Source organism: Drosophila montana, unplaced genomic scaffold (assembly GCF_035044405.1).
Source record: "Drosophila montana isolate Dmon_TW-CO22-7 unplaced genomic scaffold, ASM3504440v1 contig_3200_1, whole genome shotgun sequence".
NCBI classification, from domain to species: domain Eukaryota; kingdom Metazoa; phylum Arthropoda; class Insecta; order Diptera; family Drosophilidae; genus Drosophila; species Drosophila montana.
Window position 1 is genome coordinate 7,409,005 of NW_026998080.1, and position 19,180 is coordinate 7,428,184.

The 19,180-nt window shown below is 40.7% G+C and overlaps 3 protein-coding genes across 4 annotated transcripts; 1 reads left to right on the top strand and 2 right to left on the bottom strand.

The window, feature by feature from the left end:
• Positions 1-3,724: 3,724 nt before the first annotated feature.
• Positions 3,725-7,082, bottom strand: LOC135431823 (uncharacterized). Its single transcript, XM_064687151.1, has 6 exons — positions 6,930-7,082; positions 6,629-6,830; positions 5,807-6,058; positions 4,812-5,743; positions 4,548-4,745; positions 3,725-4,249 (listed from the first exon to the last, which is right to left on the bottom strand). The coding sequence occupies exons 1-6, from the start codon at positions 7,036-7,038 to the stop codon at positions 4,137-4,139; spliced, it is 1,806 nt and encodes a 601-aa protein (XP_064543221.1). The 5' UTR covers positions 7,039-7,082; the 3' UTR covers positions 3,725-4,136.
• Positions 7,083-7,180: 98 nt separating this feature from the next.
• Positions 7,181-13,124, bottom strand: LOC135432531 (uncharacterized). Its single transcript, XM_064688256.1, has 2 exons — positions 12,932-13,124; positions 7,181-7,566 (listed from the first exon to the last, which is right to left on the bottom strand). Exon 2 carries the CDS (start codon positions 7,544-7,546, stop codon positions 7,181-7,183), a length of 366 nt encoding a protein of 121 aa, XP_064544326.1. The 5' UTR covers positions 7,547-7,566; positions 12,932-13,124.
• Positions 13,125-14,660: 1,536 nt separating this feature from the next.
• On the top strand, positions 14,661-18,101 carry Rtf1. 2 transcript variants are annotated; one of them, XR_010436806.1, is made up of 5 exons: positions 14,661-14,818; positions 14,928-15,897; positions 15,953-17,134; positions 17,199-17,460; positions 17,521-18,101. XR_010436806.1 is itself a non-coding variant. In XM_064686887.1 (4 exons), exons 1-4 carry the CDS (start codon positions 14,738-14,740, stop codon positions 17,303-17,305), a joined length of 2,340 nt encoding a protein of 779 aa, XP_064542957.1. In that variant the 5' UTR covers positions 14,661-14,737; the 3' UTR covers positions 17,306-17,499. The 2 variants fall into 2 exon arrangements, 1 of the variants encoding a protein (XP_064542957.1); XM_064686887.1 differs by lacking the exon at positions 17,521-18,101 and having other exon boundaries at positions 17,199-17,499.
• Positions 18,102-19,180: the final 1,079 nt, after the last annotated feature.

A 19,180-nucleotide genomic window follows, 5' to 3' on the forward strand; every position in this document is an offset into this window, starting at 1 on the left:
TGAGATAGCCGTCTAGAGGTAAGTATGCATTTTATAACAAAGCGTTGGGCATTAAATGAAAGCAACTAAGTCACTTGGGTAGAGCTCGGTGTGTGTGTGTGTGTATAGACTAGTTGGCAAAGATCGTTTACCTTGGTACACTTGAGAAAAGTAATTTTTTAATAGCACGAGAATGCTTTTCGTGTGGATAATGAGGTGCAGAAATCTAATTGCTCTGCAGGTACAGTCCACAGTCACTCGACAGGGACACATTCGTGCAGCCCTTTTATTGAGAAATGTATTCACTTTGGCACGACAGTTGCCACTGCGATGTCCAATCTCATGAGATCGTTTACCAGCAGCAGGGCCCACCATGCATGTGTATATGGAATTTAGAGAACACATCAATGCCATTTTTGCCTACACTGAGCAAACAGCTGGCAGGCACTGTAATTATATGAACCGGGTTCAGAGCGAACCGGTTTGAAACTGGAATTTAAGATTTTTATTCAACATATACCGAATCTCAAACCGTTTTAGTTGGCTAGAAAGAACAACAGCCGAATCTCAGGCTGAACCGAACCGGTTTTTTTTAAAATAATTTTTGGTTCACAATGATTATTTTCTTATATTAAAAGTAAACTATAGAAAATATGTTTGATTAATAAATACAATTTATATTGAATAGTTCAATTGGAATTTAAAGAACCAAGGCTCGAACCAAAACATATAATATAGATGGAACCGGTTCACGAATCGAACCATTAGTATGAAGTGCGAACCGAACCAGCGAACCTTTGGTTCGAACCATTAGTATGAAGCGTGAGCCGAACCAACGAAAATTGCTGCAGGAGAATCTGAAAACTCCGAAATAGGTATTTATATAAGTTTCTTTGCGTCCGATCAAGTGCGCGCACAATTGCAATTAAGAACTATTTACTTTTCGTAAAATAACGAAGCACGCAGCAGCAAACTGTAAATGAAAATTGAAGAGGTTCCTGGAACGCGAACGTGAACGCGACTGCGACTGCGAACGCCCACTTGAAGCAACCCGAAAATAATATGTGCAGTCTCCGGCAGCGTTATTATTGGCGACACCATGATGCAGAGGCAACGAACGATTCACTTTAAGATGTGGGTTGGACGTTCCACTCATTGCGACGCTTCTTGCCATTATCATCCAGCGGCCGGCCAACTGTTGCGCACCTGCTTCAAGCACCAGCAGAAATTTCTATATATATATATATATATATATCTGTATATATATATACGTAAATAAGTGGCGTTGGCTGGAGCCGATGGTGTGCATCATGCAAATTAATGCACCCTCAGTGCAACAGGAAACAGGCTTCGTGCAGATTTGTATCTTTATCTGCTGGAAGACCAAGCACACATTCAAGAAGGTAACTGCTGTCTGCTCGGATCGGATCGGGCCTGGTTGGTCTGGTCTGGTCTGGCCTGGGCTGGCCTGGCTTGGGCTGGACCTCGCGCCACACGCCCGCTGCCTCGCACAGTTAGGTGCATTCATCTCAATTAATTCACTTACAAAGCAAAAACAACAACAACAACAACAACAAGAACGAAAACAACGTTAGGAACAGCAATAAATACGCCTATATACACATTGCGGAGGAGCCGCTCATGAATTCCGCACTGACTCTAAGCACTTTGCTGCAATTAATGATAAAAGGTCGTCGTCGTCGTCGTTGTCGTTGTCAGTGCGCTTCTTAAATTAGAAAATTAGGAAAGTTTTTTTAATTAGTTGCAACATGCAAGCGTTGAGATGACAATGTACCTCAGATTTGTACTTCAGATTTATGCCTTATGTCTCTCACATTAGCACGCATCGTTATAAACCGATCGATGTTAGTCCACAGAAATAAAATGCCAAAAAGCAGAGAGAACTTGCAGCAATGTTGCAGCCGGGTGTCCACGACTGCCCAATACTCTTTCACAGTCCAGTTACAGCTTGAACAGGCAATCCTCATGCCTCGATCTTTGCAGCAGTTCCTCATTAGCCTTCTGTGGAAAGTATAGAATTACAAAGAGTTGTCGATCTTAACGATCCTACATGCCTCGAGTACAATATATTATTAGATCAATCTTTGGAGCAGCTCATTAGTGGTCTTCATTCCCAGATAGAGGTTTATAAAGCGTATTTGATGTAACCGATCTCCCAAGCTCCAGTACAAAAGAATTATAGATTGATCTTTGGCGCAGCTCGTCAATAGTCTTCTTTCCCAATTTGAACATTCTAGCTCTAAGTCTGTGGAAGATATGGAATTATTAAGAATTATAGATCTAAACGATCGTACTTGTGGCAAGTTCAAAATATTTTTAGATCGATCTTCAGAGCAGCTCATCAGTAGTCTTCACTCCCAATTCGGTCACTTGCTCTAAAACTGTGGAAGATATAGGTCCATGATCTTAACGATCTGCCACGCTGCAAATCGATTTTTAGAAAGATATTTTAAGCAGCTCATCCATAGTTTTCATTCTCAATTCAAACACATAGGCAAGGCTCTAAAACTGTGGAGGATATAGATTCGTGAAGAGTTATCAATCTAAGCTAGAGTGATCTCTAGAGCAGCTTCACAATTTAAACACTATCTCTCTCTTTCTCTCTCTCTCGTTCGCTCTCTAAAACGGCGGAAGATATAAATTTCTGTGATTTTCCATAAAGTGTACTACATTATCTGAAGCGGTTATACAAGCGCATAAATTCCAAGCTTTAAGTCTCTTACTTCATACGGACAGTGCATAAAACCGATATACTCCTTTTAATTTGTGAGCGAGTATATCAATTAACTGCTGTGCTGTGGCAATAATCTGTTGCCCTGTCTAAGTATGTCTCAAAACAGACGGGTTAGAGCCTTGTGGCTGACCATCAAACTGTGACTCTAAGCTTGTGAGTTTAAAACTGTGCAACTTTTTTTTGGCTTAGGCTTGACTTCTATTTTTGGAAGATCATCATTCAACCTGTCAAGAAATTACTTAGCGCATTACGCGAGAAAACTAAAAATAGCTTCTCATATTTTTTATATGGGTCGTAATGGAATCTTCCTGCGCGGCATCCTCTGTGCGCGTCTTTCCGGTATTCCGGCTTAAAGTTGATCTGAGTTGGCCAATTAAGGCTGAGTCCAGATGTGAGCTATGAATGCCTCAAGGTCAGCTGAGGTCTCCTATGCAATCCTTGAGCTCAGCAGCATAGTTTTTCACATTTTTGATCTCTTTTTCAAAGAGATGGCACAAGCTGATTCGACTTGGCTAATGGCCACATTCCATCCCGTAGACAGCTTTCGAGGCGGTCGACGGAGTTGTGATCTGTGCCAAAAGTGCGCCGTCATCGGAGTAGGTCAAGATCTAATCGGATGTTGATTCTAATCGTGTCTACACATAATCATATTTTCTGCTTTTTACTATAATTATACTCACTTAAATTGAGACAAACATTGCCTAGTTAGTGCTTGGCTATTTTGAGTTGATGGCAAAATATTTTAGGATTAGCTTTGAACTTTTAACAGTCTGCCAGGAAAATTAATTAACATGTATGTCAAGACATATCACAAATTTATAATGTGATATGTTCAGCTGACAGTCAACATATTGTTTTTAAGGCAATTTTTATTTTAATTAAATCAAGTACACATATCGGCAATAATTCATGTATTGTATATAAAATAAACATATTAAATATATATGAAAATATAAATAAATAAATGTAAATAAATAATCTGATGTCTGGTTGAAAATTCTTCATTGATCTAAGCTAATCGGTAAATTAAAGAGAGTTAATTAAAAACAGTTTGTTTAACTTCGATTTCAAATGCCAGCAACTAAAAAAGCCCATTTCCGAAGTCACAAAGGGAGTTCAATGCGCAGATCGAACTACCTTTATAAGTGTGGAAATCAATGTTAATAATAGATCAAGTAAAAAATTAATTCATATATGTAAATTGTTTTTTGACATTAAAGTATCCATTAACCAACAAACAATCCGCGACATTTCTATTTTTATTATCTTACACCCAAATCGAGCACTGACTAGACAAGACCAATTTCTAAGGCAGCCCAAGTAGATATATATAGTATCCCGTTATCTCTGGTTCGCACCTCCCGAAATTAACTTGTTCGATTTGAGGGCGAATCTGAAAGAACTAATACGAGTGCTGGTACGACTGCAGCTTCTGCCGGCGCTGATAGCAAAATGTCCAAATGCCAATGATAGCCAGTTGAGTAAGTAGGAAAAATGTCGCGGCCGTGATGAGTCCTAGAAGAAGAAGATAGGATATTTATAGAGTTTAGACTTTCCTCTACTATTAATAATATAACTATGCGTATGGGTGGAGAGAATGAGCCCAGTGTAACATAGAAAAAAGCCTCTGGCTTCTTTCGTTGCTTGACGCTTGTAATTCCCAACAAGTTCAAGTTGCGAAAGGGGCATAAGGCGCTTGCAATGAGAGCGACGATAAGTCTGCATATTCTTGAAATAACTAAACAGACAATCTGCTTACGTACAAATATTAATCTTTATAATTATTGGACTCTTTTTAACGAGTAATACCTACCAAAGGCATTCACACAAAAACCGCGGCCCGGGCTGGCAGTTGTAAACTCCGTTTCATTATTTTCCGAGTAACCGCCGATATTGGATTTGCGACTCTGCTGCTCATCGAAGCCGAATTTGTCAGTTATTTGTATGGACTGCACGAGCAGCATGTCTGTGGGCGCATTGAGCTCTCGTTTCCGACGCATATCGAAGGTAGCTAAAAGAAATATTGGACGTGTTTAAAGACAATCCAAGCACATTCCACTTATAATCCCAAACTCACCTGTTGCATTCAATGATCGACGCTTGCGTCCGTAAGAGAGCAGGGATCGATACTCGCCGCTGGTGTCCTCCTGATCGCATTGCACCGGTTCACAGCTGGGCATGCAGGGCGTGACCAGGGCACGGAACTGGACAACTTCGCTGGAGGGGAACTTGAAGGCGTCGAAGTTGGAGAGCAGCACCTTGCTGGAGCCATCGCTCTTGTAGATGGGGCCCATTATGAAGTGATCTGTGGGGCAGCCATTCGAGTCGATCAGCGTGATTTCCGAATTGTCCACGCCATCCAGGGCGACAAGTTCGCGCACGAAAATCTCGTACGGACTCTGCTCGTCCATAATTTGGAATTTCAGGGCCAACGGATCGCCCACCTCGGCAGAGCGCATCATATCGGAACCGTCGCGTGAGGTGATGCGCATAATGACATTCGGTGAGTCCACGATGACCTCCTCCGAGAGCGCGGGCGTCAGATCGCCGCGCACATCCAAGTTGACCCCGTTGGTCACAGACTTGTTGCTCAGATCGTATTGGCAGGCCAGCGCCAGGCCCAGATCGGAGGAGGTGACAATCATGTCATGATGCTGTATTATAATATCGTTCACGTAGCGCCCGCTCTGGCTCTGGCGCACATTGCACTCCAGGTCATGGTAGTTCATGCGCAGCTCAAAGTCCAAGGCGCTGCGCACGTCGACCGCGCACGACCTTGGCGAACCCTTGGCATAGACCTTGCCGCTGAACAGCTTGGAGGTGCGTATGCGGGCCAGCATGTCGCCACCGCCACACTCGATGGTCACGTTGTAGCAGGAGGCGAGCTCATAGGTGGATGCCTCCGGCACCTCCAGGTAGGGATCCTGCACGTCTGTCAGCGTTGCCCGGCTGTGATGCGACAGACGACAGACCATGTCGCCCGTATCGTTGTAGTCATACGAGTGGCATCTATCGGGAATGAGGAATAATAATAATTATTTTCATTCAAATGTATCGTATATGTGCACACACCTGTAGGGCGAATTGAGACACAGTTCGCGGCACTCATCCACGCTGCTCACCTCCTGATACACAGAGTCGACCGTCTTTAGGATGCGTCCGGGCAATCGCTTGAATTCGCACAGCTTGTTTGGCTCCTCGATGCAATGGTTTTCCAGATAGTCCGTGCCCTCCGTGATCTGGAAGGCATTCGTGCCAGCCAATGTCGAACGATCCATTTCACTCAGCTCGCAGGCGCCTGATGCTTTTTTAAAGTTCGCAGATCTGAAAAATGTCAAACATGGGAATAATCATAATCAGAATATAACTGCGAATCCTTTTACAATTAGCTCTAAGATTTTTAAAGAAAAAGTCTAGGAAGCTTAAAAGTAGAAAACTTGAAGTTAAAAATGTAAAAAATGTTAAAACTGAACGATTTATTTATCTAATTAAAAAATTGTTTCCGCCAATTTTCCACAGATTCCGGTGAATCCAGAATTTCCAAAATCGCTGGAGCATGGAAACAATGTTATACTGAAGTCTACGATTTGTTATAATAAAGCTTAAAGTTATGTTTATGTAACTAGTTAAATGACCGTTTTCCACAATTTTTCCGCAGTTGCGGGTGGAATTTCGAATATCACTGGAACATGTTAGAAGTGTGAAACACTGAGAGTATGAGTTTTACAATCTGCGAATTGTTCAGAGTCAGTCGTAATCAATAGTTTTGAACTATTTAAATTGAAAGCTGTCTTCATAGATGTGGCAACCATGGCGAACAGAAATTAAGGCGAGTCGCTGGTTCAAACCGTGAATCCTTTGTTTAATGAGTATATTAATGAAAGCCCATATTACCTGCACGTGAATTCCGTTTCGCTCAGGCAGAGCTCGAAGCATTCGCGCCGGGAACCGACTGGGACGCTGCGTTTTACTTCCGACTTCAACCTATAATTTTGTACACGGTCGACGAACCAGGCCCGCGAGCAGGGCTTCGCGGAGAGGCAAGACTTCTGCGCATAGATTGTGAAAACCGGAAATTGCGATTTCGTCAAGGCGCCTGAAATCCAAATGAAGATACATGAATCATAATATATGTGATCAAGATTTGCTCTGTAAAACTGTTTAAATATGCAAATATCTGTTATTTATGATTTACCTGGCAGCTGATCGGCATGCGCTGAAAATAGCACGCAGAGCCCAGTCTCATAGTTGACAGACTGACAGGTTTTATTCCTCAGGCAAGTTGCGAGACAATCTGTTAGCATCAAAGTGCCAGGCAGGGAATCCAGAAGCCTGCCAGGAGCGGAAAATACATAACTAAAAAAAAAAATGAAGAAAAATAAGACATTTGTCAGATTTTTAATTAAAATTGAATATCTTTCGTTCATTAACTTGATTTTTTCTGCCTTACCCAGTCACAATTTCGAAGCCAACTTTATCCGTTTCACAGAGCGCATTTTTCAAGAAGAGCTCCTGCTCGCTTAGATGCACTGCGTCCTTGGACTCCGCCTCTATGGCAGCCGACAGATCAAAGCCCGCGTTTCGATTCTCAGTCTCGGTGGCTGGCACTATGTCGACTGTCATGCCCACCTCTGTCGTTGTCTCCGGAATCGCAGTTATTGTGCTCTGCTCGCCGAGATCAGCCAGTTCATCGGGAGATGTGGTGGTGGCCACCGTCGCCGACTCTTGAGCCCGAGACTGAGTCAGGCACAGCAGCAGCACTCCAATCGCAAAAGGTTGCAAAAAGGTTTTGCTAAACAGTCCATTGGCCATTCTGACTATTCAACTGATGGCTAAAAGGACACATAAATATCAGGGAATGCTTCTTGTGAACTAAATTGTATATATATATGTCTATAGCATATACGAACAACCTCTTAAAAGTTATTGACTGAAGTATACACAAACTGTCTTAAGCTATGCCATCCAAGCCTTAGGTTATTAATGCTATATTATATTTAAAAATGTAATCTATTTACAGAGCAATATTAATTCTCCTTAAATCAGTTCGAAAGCTTAAAACTCTAAATAGAAAAAGTTTTGAATTATATCTATAGCCACGCCCATTGAGAGACCAGCTTAAACCCGCAAATTGTTTTCTCCATTTGGCAGTCAGATTACGAATGACCTCTTTCAATGGGCGAACTTCTCATATATCGGCCACATTCACCCAAGAGGGGCGTGGAAGAGGGCAAATATTGGCAGCTAGATTTCAGACTTCCTTCATTCACGAACGAGCCAGATTTGAAGCCCACTTCCGGACCAGAATTAGCAAGAACTCACACAGTTTAAGAGCGACTATTGGCATAATTAAATATATTCAACGATTACATAGAGAGGATAAGAAAGAAGACCTCTTAAATGTAAGTTAAGCTAAAAGACTTTGCGCTCTAACAGAAATTAGATTGAATTTCTGTTGGGCAAACGTTTTCGATACACATCAATTTATTTGCGAATGGCCGAGAGCCATATAATTAATATGATATGCACTCCGCAAGAGTCGCAATTCTGGGCGGGTTCGTTGTGCCCCAAGAAGTTTGTAGCATATATATTTCATAACAGGCGGGCAGCGGGCACGTAAGTGACCTCATGGACTATTGAGTACGAGGAAAGTCAATTACCTCTTTGGGGAGTGAGTGACCTGGGCTTTTGTTCTGGTTCGCTGGCCGAAACTGTGCCTGCTCAGTTGCCAACTTAATGGCCAGCATTTATGCTTGATAGTTGCCAGCTCCAAAACATAATAAAAAGGTTGTGAACTTTCGTAGATTTTCTCAACATTTTCCATCGACACAAAGCCAAGTCAAACACAACGGAGCGAAGGGCTCGGTTGACTCCACGAGAAGGTACTCTAAATACGTTTGTCTATAGATAAGTAAATATTTACATAAAACCTGTGGGCTCTTCAAAGCTTACGATATTAAATCTAACTGTGCGTTCGTTCGACAATCGATATTTATCGGTTCTTTGTCGGAATTGTCGTTTTGTTCCGCACAAATTTCAGACGTCGAAACGTGTTTTGCTCCGAATTAAATACTTTTATATATTTAGAAAACAAGCGAGCACAAGTCTGTCGAATTTCACTTTCCCCAAAAAAGTCGCCTCAAAGCATAAACTTTAAAGACGATTTTTGATTTTCGATTTTCGTTAGACCAAAAGCATGCCCCGACTTAAAATAGATCTCGAGAAACTCGTGCGGCTGACAGGCTTAAGTAATAAACGCCTCTCTACCCATAAAAATAAGCTACTATCCAAACACACATACTCACACACACAGGCAGGCACATACATATGCATTAGGTGAGTTTTCTTTTGGCTGCTTTTAAGCGTCTCATTTCCAATTAGCAGAGTTTTCCAAGCGCAACGGCTGGCCAGCGACTACTAGCGCTAGTAACAGTTCTTAAAAAACCATCTCGCATAGTATTCACTAAAAAATTGAACTCACAGGTCGAAAAACTTGTTATTCTAACAGTGAATTTTACTGCGTACGCACACACACACGCACACACACACAGGTGTGTGTGTGTTTACAGTGGCGTGCATCGCGCAGGCTAAACATGAAAATTGCATGCTGCAAATGCCGCAATGTGGCTAAGAAAAGCTCCCAGCCTCTTGGCCAGAAAGCCATGCACCCTAATCTTCATTGGCAACAATGTCGACGCAACGGTATTTGATACTCACCTGCGCCACACACCTACCCAGAGCTACACCTAGACACAACAATTTCACCAAAAATAAATAAAGTAAGTAAAGAAAAGAAAAACCGGCTCTTTGCCCAAAAGCCCAGCGCGCCGCCAGTTATATTTAATTCATAGATAGACTTGCAGCCTGTCGTAAGCTCCATTTAATAAGCATATCATTATTCTATTTACAAGCTGTGCTATCGTCGAATCCATCACAGTCTCAATCCATATGCAAATAACCTTTTATGGCGCACTTAAAACCCAACCGGAGAGCACACGAATTGGTATGCCGCGATTCACTTGTTCAATTTCACCAACACTTTAACCGCGCACGACGTGGTCATCTGTTTGGCCTTTTTTTTTTTTATTTTCTTCTTTTCTTTCAAATGCTCAGAAAACCCACACGATAATGAGGTCAATTTGTATACCCTGCGCCTATCGAAAGGGTATAGTCAAGCTGTGTGCAGGCATGTAACAGGCAGATCTGATCTTATTTTTATTGATAGTTCTTATTTGTATTATAATTGTTATTATCATTATTATTAATTGTTTTATTATTATTTTTGTAATTTGTTTTTTATATTATTATTTATTATTAATTGTTTAATTTTTTATTTTATTTATATAATTATTTATGGTTTTATTATTTTTATTTTTATTATTTACGCTTTCATCATATTTTTATTTTAATAACTTTCTCCGTTTTCTCATATTACAAAACTCGTATTTCCCAAACCCATTTTTGTATTCTATAACATATCCGGATTCAGACTGTTAACTTCTTTATGGTATTATATAATGAACATCATATACTATATATGAAGAGTTTCTAAAAGATCCTCAGCTCTGTTGACGAAGAATTTATACTAGGCTAACCCGATCTTAAGGAGTGCCAGCTCTTCTTGCTTATCATCTCATCTTGCCTTGCACAGATCTGTTGTGGTTTCTCATAAGATCGTATGCTACTCCCAACTTATCTAATTTCTCCAATTAACAAATCAGATCTATATGCATCTATAAACATGGTCATACATACGGATGCAGGGTATTGCCAGTTGAAGTGACCCATAGACAGTCGGGTGACTATGAGATACCCTGCACACAGCTGCGAATTGTCATAGCATACATTCATAGTTTCTCACACACACACACATGCATACATACACACATACATTGACAACATTCGCATGCTGCAAGTTCCGCACTTTGGGCAGAGGCTGTTGCTCCGCTTTCGCACAGCTCGAAAATGGGTTGTTTAATTAAGGTGTGAGCGGGAATAGGTGCGAAAAATGAAATAAACCTAATGTGAATTTTTATAATAGCCAAGATATGCTCCAAATCGGGGAGTGTCTATGTATGTATATATGTCCAGTATATGCAGGATCCCAGCCTATGCTGGCCGAGAAACCTTGCCAGGCTCAAGCTGCCGCAGTCTCCAGGTCTGAGAGCCGTAATCTCGGCTCTAGAATTCAAGGAACTGAGCTCTATTTACCTGAAATTTAAGGGTATACAAATAGACTTTGAATAGTTGTCTGTGCGTGATGTCATTTTAAACTCCACACCGTGGCCAAAAAATCAATACAGCCGAAAGAAGAAGAAGAAGTAGAAAAAAAACCCGTTAAAAGAACTTTCTCTCTATTCTGCATGCTGCGAGGTCGGGCAATTTGATTCATTCACCGAGCGGCTCGATTATTTGTGTCATGCAGTAGTCGGAATTTTCAATAGGCGTTTATCACTGGCAAATCTTCGGATGCTTAACGGTGCTGCTGGCTGAAACCACATAATATAAGAATGCCCACCTGAGTCCGTAGTATCTCCATCTACGAGTCGCTGGTCTTAACACCCAAGCTCAGCTCAAGTTGATTTCTACATATGTGTGCGTAGTTTGCCTGTTGACACACTTATTAGTTTTTCTGTTTCTTTAGGTGTTAGCGGCCAATTATACAGCTAATTTATGATCGAAATTGAAGAAAGAAATTGGCCAGCCCAAAACGCAGTTACCAAACAAAAAAACCCGTTAAGTTTACCGAGCTCTGTTTATCTTTCGAATTTCCGCATTTGAATGTGCGCAGAAATAGTCGAGAATTTTTGGCCAAGGGAACCATGAATAAAACCAAAAGTAATTGTAAGTTGGAATGGAAGCAAAGTAATCATTTTTAATATTTAAGATATTCCTTCCATCCCTATTGGAGTAATGATAAGTAACTGATGACTTACTCTGGAATTGTAAGCTTTGCTTTAAAATGTGACTGAGCTGGAATGGAAACAAAGTGAACCTTGTATAAATGAAGATGGTCCTTCCAGCAATATTGGAATGAACACAAATTGAACCGTTTTGCTATGGAAACTATTACTTCCATTGGAAATATAATAAATAACTAAGACCTAATCTTGTTCTTTAAATACTTGCAAGTAATATGAAGAACTTATCCCTCTAAGTTTATGTCACTTCAAAAGGAGGCTAAGTTAGAGTGAACACAAAATGAACCCTATAAAAAAAGACATGCCTTCCAGCACTCCTGGAATTATGATAAATAACTAAAGAATTAATCTTTTTGCTAGAAATATTGTAAGTAATATATATAAAGGTATATTCCCTAGAAGTTGATTTAACTTAAAAACGAGGCTGAGTTGGACTGGAAAATGAAATGCTCCTCATTAATATTGAAGATATTCCTTCCAATCTTGGAATTATGGTAAATAACTCAATCTTTAACATGAGAACGCTAATGAACCATAATATAATTAATTTAGATTTACTGTTATTTCTATAAAGAGCTAAATTCGTGGTCATGCAACCGAATAGCTGTGTTTTAATCAAGGCAAACCCACGATTGGAAACCTACTGTTATCCCATTGTGGAATATAACTGGAAAATGCAACCGTTCATTAAAGGTTTGGACGGAAGTTGTTGATTTTTATTTAAAAATCGTATGCTGCTGCTTTGAATGTGTGTTTTATGTTATGTTATTTCTTTCTTAGCTCTTAGCCAACTTAACTGCCGCTCTTTTTCCCACTGCAGTCTTACAGTTTAGTTTAGTGTCTTACAGAATCTTTCTTTGCCACATTTATGCACTGCCTCCTGTCCTCCCATCCCATCCCATCCCTTCCCATCCCATTCGAGAGATGTCCGACGCCGTTGTCGCTGCGGTTCGAACAAACCGGTTAACATCTTTTTTGTGATTTTTCTTAGTCATTCCTCCAGTAAGTGTAATGGTTTTTTTTTTTATTCTTAAGGTATGGGTAATGGTTTTTTGTTATTTTGTTTTTATTGTTGCCGAAGCTGTTAATTTACATAGAAATATGAATATAATATATGCACATATGTAAGAATTGTGCATAGACCGTAAACAAAGTTGGTTCAAATGATGACAACTATATAAAAGAGGCTTAGCTGGATTAACTTGTTAAACAATAGTCCTAATTATCGATTCCTTTATAAACCTAGCTTAACTATTTGGTTAGTTGCGTCACTTACCTTACGTATTGCACTTGGTTTCTCTTTTGGTATTCTTTTACTTTATAACGTCATAAATCTCATAATCTGCTTAATGGGATGTGTGTAATGTGTGTCCCAACCTTGCAAACACTTACAACAAGACCGATCACAAATATTGATTTTATTTTATATTTCACTTCAAGTCGGTGCAGAAACAGAAAGCCGAACTCATCCAAACGATGGCTAACGCAGAACTAAAGTTTTTCCTGCAGTTGCTTGTTATAAAAGTTAGAAAAAAGAAGTTCTGCAGACGCAGCTTGCTTTGGTGCTCTTGGGGAACGGAACGGACCACTCCAGTCATATGGCCGCAATAGAAGAGCAACTCAATATAAGAGAAGAGCACCGAAGAGCACTTCTTTGGGGCAGAAAGTGTGTGATCTGCAGTTGAAAGAAATTTAACGTATGTTTACCAACATCTTGTTCGAACCAAATCTCTCCACCGTCCAACTCAAACTTGTTTGCGTTCTAACTATCCGGCAACTGACTTTTAAGAGCGCACTTGTCGGAAGCGGTCAATGTACGATGTTGAATGTACACCTGTTTAATTTGAGTTCTCTCTCTTAATTTGACGTCGCCAGTAATTTATATCACCACCTTCCCCTCGAACAAACACATATTGTTAGGTGTCTCTTTACAGTCAGCGGTAATGTGTAACAATGTGCGCTCGGAGGCTGCGTACTTGGCTCATTTATTAGGGACCTGCCACAAATGGCCACTAATGTAACTCAATTATCGTTGTATAATTTATAACAATAATGTGAACAGTTATATTGCGCAAGCCGCTTGCAATATAAATACTTGTATACCCTGTACCAAGTGTGTTTACATAGGTGAGATAACATGGGTTACATGGTAAAAAGTTACATAAGTTATAACAAATAAAGCGAAAATTTACACCTGTACTCCTTATAATAAGTCGAAGCTATCTTCGAGGAGATTTAAGGCTCCAGGAATTTGTCTCTTTTAGTCGCCTCGTACGACAAGCAGTGACATACTGTGGTGGTTATTCTTGTGCCCGCCAACCACACGGGTGAGTCGATCTTTGACCAAGCTTTAAAATGCAGTCGTATAATGCATATAGTGCATTACAGATAAATATTTCGATTTAATTTTCCATGTAAATTAATGAGACCTACAAATTTGAAAACGCGCCAATGTTTCATAGCTACCAGCTTACCACAGCCATACATATCGATTAACGATACTAGAGATCAGGCAATGTGATTTTCGGGCTGCAAGTGTTGTAAAAGGACATATTATCGGTGGCTTCACAGTTGATGTTCCTTTATTGTTTCCATAAACATACATTTTTCTCTTTTCAAAATTGTAATTATCCGATATATTTTTCAAATATCAAATTAAATCCAATTAGCTGCTTATATTTTTGGAAAAATATTATTAAAATTAACAATCGATAGGCACCCGCGCAATGTTGGAGTTCTGTTAAGGCACTATATTTAATGTTAGAGACAACGATTCGGAGTAAGTTGGCAGCTGTTAAATTTAGATTAAACGTTTTTTATGTTTTGGCATTAAATTAGACGCAGAATATATTATATAATTACTATAAATCTATTTTTAACAACATTTTATACGAAAATGCATATTTATATTTAATTTTACATTATTAACCGCAGTTTATGTGAGAAGAAATGAATGCTTGCTGTTAATAACATTTGAGCAAAATGTTAAGCCCTTGTCGCTGTATATATGTATGTTAGTTATTTATTTTCACACTGTTTGCAGGTTAACTCGTTGTTTGGCACAAATTTTACTTAAATTACAATGGGAAAACGTCGTACGCAGTCTCTAATCGACTCAAATTCGAGCGATAGTGATAGCGACGCGGACACCAACTTGGAATCGGTGAGTTATGCGTGAGAAATGTGGAAGGACGCCTTTGTAAAATTTGCGCGATGTAACAAATCAATGCGCAGCATTTTATTGTAAAAATCTATATATATTTTGCACGCAGGACTTGTTGTCGCTGGCCAGAAAGAGAAAGAAGCCAAGCAATGCCACAAAAGCCCCGAACTCAAAGTCCGATTCAGATTCGGACTGGGCAAATAATAAATCAAGTGCGCCAGCCTCAAAAAAGAAGCGTCCGAAGAAAACAAGCAGAGATTCGAGTTCTTCCGAGGAGAATTGGGACGACGACAGTCAGGATGAGGTCGCAGCGCCCGTGGAAAAGCGCGTCGAGCCCGAACCCAAGAAGCCAGACATTCAAAGTGAACAGGAGGAGGGCGAGGTGTCCGACAGCGATTCTGAAAATGAGAAATCCAAATCGAAATCATCATCGACGTCTGGCTCTCCCTCTGGATCGGATTCATCTAGCTCGTCATCGTCTAGCTCCGATTCAGAGTTTGATGACGGCTACGATGACGATTTGATGGGCGACGAAGAGGACCGCAAACGGCTGAATGGACTGTCCGAAAAGGAGCGCGAAACAGAGATCTTCAAGCGTATTGAACAGCGCGACATTATGCGCACCCGATGGGAGATTGAGCGGAAGCTCAAACTCGCCCGTCGTGGCGAAAAGAACGAGAAGTCAAAGACAAAGGGAGAGCGTGCCAAGAAGAAATCCAAGAAGGACAAACGCAGTAAAAAGTCAAAGGACCTGGCACCACCCGTGCCGGCAGCAACCACAGCTGACATAGATACCAGCAAGAGCGGTGCGCCAGAGGCGCGTGCTTCGGCCAAGAGCCCCTCGCCCATACCATCGATTCGCGAGGGTCCATCGACATCTGGCACTGGGTCCAGTACAACCAGCAGCAGCGCCGAGAAAAACGCTGAAGAGCAGAGTTCGAGCAGCGTGGCCGATTACTTTGATCACAAGGAGAGGTCCAAGGAGCGCAAGAAGAACGTCGAGGCAAATAAAACCGATGACAAGCGCAGCAACGCCATGGCCATGCTCAAAGCCAAGCGTGAAGGCAAAGCCAAGCGAGGTAAGTACAAAATGATCCACAAAATCTATACATAGTAAAACGAATTTAATTGCAGAGGAGGAGGAAGCAAAGCGACAAGCAGAACGCGACAGAGATGATGATAAGGAGGAACTGGAGAGCGTCTCTGGCTGTAAATCGGCGGTCAAGCTGAAAGCGTCAGAGATCTACTCAGATGATTCGGGCAGCAGCGATTGGGATGACGAAGAGAAGCCGGCGGGCAAACGATCACGTTCGAACAGCAGCAAGGCGTCTAGCGAGTCCGAGGACGACGAGAAGGCCACAAAGAGCCCCGTGTTTATAACCACCCGCGAGGATCTTAACAAGCTGCGGCTCTCCCGCTTCAAAATGGAGCGCTTCGTCAATCTGCCCATATTTGAGAGCACCGTAGTCAACTGCTTTGTGCGCATCAGCATTGGCAACAATGGCCAGAAGCCCGTGTATCGGGTGGCCGAGATCGTGGGCGTTGTGGAGACCGGCAAAATATACACACTTGGCTCGACACGCACCAATCGGGGATTGCGTCTCAAGCACGGCTCACAGGAGCGCGTTTTTCGGCTGGAGTTTATATCTAATCAGGAGTTCACTGAAACCGAGTTTAACAAATGGGTTGAGATGTGCCAGCAGCAGCACGTGCTCCCGCCGACAATTGATTTGATTGAGATCAAGGCGAACGATATTAAGAAGGCGCTCAATTACGAGTTCAAGGACGAGGATGTAGACAAGATAGTTGAGGAGAAGAATCGCTTCCGCAATCGGCCCACCAACTATGCCATGAAGAAGACCTGCCTAATGAAGGAGCGCGATGCGGCTATGCTTCGTGGCGACTACGATATTGCCAACGATCTGGGCCAGCAAATCGATCAGCTAGAGACTCGCGCCTCTGAGCTTGACAAGCGACGTTCTCACAGTCTCAATTTGATTTCCTACATAAACGATCGCAATCGTAAGCGCAATGTGCAGGACGCTGAGAAGGCCATCATGGAGGAGGCGCGTGCAAACAAAGGCATGAAGATATCAGATCCATTTACGCGCCGCATTACACAGCCCCGCATGGGCTTTAAGGGCACCAAAAAGGATGATGATGAGTCGCTGTTATCCCCGTTGCCACCGCCGCCGCTGCCAGGCAAGAAGAAGCCCAATGAAACAAGCACTTCCAATGCAAAGCCAACAGATGGCAAGGATTACAGCTTGTACTCACTGCACGACTTTGATATAGACCTAGACGTACCGCTGCCAGGTAAGTTACCAACAGATACCTTTGTTCCAATAATAGTTTGTTATTAACACGCCTCCAATTGCAGTGAACAGCGCCAATGCGCTGCCCAAGCCAGCGAACAAACCAACCGAGACGGTGTCCAAGCGTTCACTGAACCTGGAAGATTACAAAAAGAAGCGTGGCCTCATCTAGCTGCACCGTTCAATTAACAATGTTCTTTACTTAGGTTAGTGTGGTGTTACGAGTAATTAAACGTAATCGATTATTATGACGACAACAAAGGAGGAAAGTTTGTTAACGCTCCAACCTGGCTCCATCACCTATAGGCATAGTTTACAAATTGTATTGTATGTTTACGAATATATCGCTATGTACTGATATAGAGACCATATTTATTTTTCATTCAGGGCTGTCATAAGAAATCCCTAACGAGACTTTCGCACAGAATGCAAATGCGTCTGCATTCCAATGTCCCGTCCCAAGGGAGTTCTCTGAGACTTCTGCCTCTGTTCCTCGGATCTATGTTTATTTGTAACAGTTGCCACTGGTTTTATACATATATATATATAAATCAATATTTATATATACATATAATTGAGTGTGTGTGAATAATATTAATTTACGAACAACAATTAGCTAAAATTTTACAAACAAAACTCATTTACCAGCTATTTTATATTATTATATTATATTTACGCATAGTCATAGGTTCGCATGTCCTTTGTATTTTTATAAGCGATAAGTTTTTAACTGTATTAGTTGCTATATAATCCAATAGTCAATGTTTTATAAATTTACAATTGTATTTGTTATTTCCCACAATATACATACATACATACATATAAGTGTACCTACAAACAAACATGCATACGTACATAATCACATAATATTAAATACATCGGTTGTAAGCATTCAGCGCTGTATTAATTTTAAATGAAATCTGTTGATGTAGTCAGGTTTACAAATAAATACGTACCATACTCAATGATCGTGTCCAAAATGTATCTGTAATTGCCCAACTGTACCCTGGTGATGAGTACATCATTGCTGACTCCAAGTGGGACCTCCATATGGATGGATGGATACATATGCTGTTCGTCTCGAAGCGGGTTAAGTCTTTCGGACGCCTCTTTAATTGGTTTGCAGTTTGTTTGCGCAGCTGTTGGAGCCCCCTTCGTGTCCACACTTAATTTAATTAATTCGATGAAATTGTCTTTTAATTGAAAGCGATCGCCTTTCAGATGTTTTGCGGGAGTTCGAATTAAGCTACGTCAAGTTGTCAAAGGTCAATATATAATATATATACATATACTCTATATATATGTTACATAAACGGATTTAACAGACTTTACAAATTTGAAGATCGATGAACTCTTGGGAGTATTACCTATCAGAATAAGTACTTGCTGTTGTACTTGGGTTTTTCTGCTGTCGATTTTCGGGTTTTGAGTTTTAATGGAAATTAGATAAGCGCTAGTTATATAACATTTAAAAAGTCGAATACTGTTTTGAGAAAAGCTCTGGAAAATTTTTAAATATCTACTATTCGAAACGAACCATTATATAAGATTACCAGCTATTGATACATGGTTGCCATGGTTATATTGCCTCATCTTGTCGAACTAAACATCTTCTCAGTATATAATAAAAAGCTTTGTGGAAAAGCAAAAGTCTTGTGAGCTTGGGCATAAAATAATAGTTATGATCAGTTAAGAGTTATTTTTAAACTAAAATGTATAAGTAATACTGTAATATTTACAATTGTCTATAAATAAAAATAATAAATATGTACAAAATAAAAAAAGTTTCAAATTTTATATCTAAAGTCCTTTGCAAAGAAATTTCTTGGGAGAATTTCCTCATGTTATAATCTCTATCTCTCCTGCAGTTTTATCTCAAATCGAAAGAAAATGAGTTTTTGTAAATTTCAATACATCTTGTATGTTTTAGAGGAAGAGGGAATGTTTCATAATTTAGACCTTTTTTTAAGAAAAATCAAGGTATCTAAGGGTACGAGCCACAAAAGTAATTCCCAAGATGAAAGCTGCTTGCACCGTAAAAAGCATA

Excerpts from the sequence above, each read along its gene's own strand:
- Rtf1 (XM_064686887.1), top strand. The coding sequence starts at position 14,738 with ATGGGAAAACGTCGTACGCAGTCTCTAATCGACTCAAATTCGAGCGAT. Across the intron at positions 15,898-15,952 it reads TGAAGGCAAAGCCAAGCGAG|AGGAGGAGGAAGCAAAGCGA; the intron begins GTAAGTACAAAA and ends ATTTAATTGCAG. Across the intron at positions 17,135-17,198 it reads CCTAGACGTACCGCTGCCAG|TGAACAGCGCCAATGCGCTG; the intron begins GTAAGTTACCAA and ends CTCCAATTGCAG.
- LOC135431823 (XM_064687151.1), bottom strand. The coding sequence starts at position 7,038 with ATGCTAACAGATTGTCTCGCAACTTGCCTGAGGAATAAAACCTGTCAG. Across the intron at positions 6,059-6,628 it reads GAAACGGAATTCACGTGCAG|ATCTGCGAACTTTAAAAAAG; the intron begins GTAATATGGGCT and ends GACATTTTTCAG. Across the intron at positions 4,746-4,811 it reads TCGATCATTGAATGCAACAG|CTACCTTCGATATGCGTCGG; the intron begins GTGAGTTTGGGA and ends TATTTCTTTTAG.
- LOC135432531 (XM_064688256.1), bottom strand. The coding sequence starts at position 7,546 with ATGGCCAATGGACTGTTTAGCAAAACCTTTTTGCAACCTTTTGCGATT.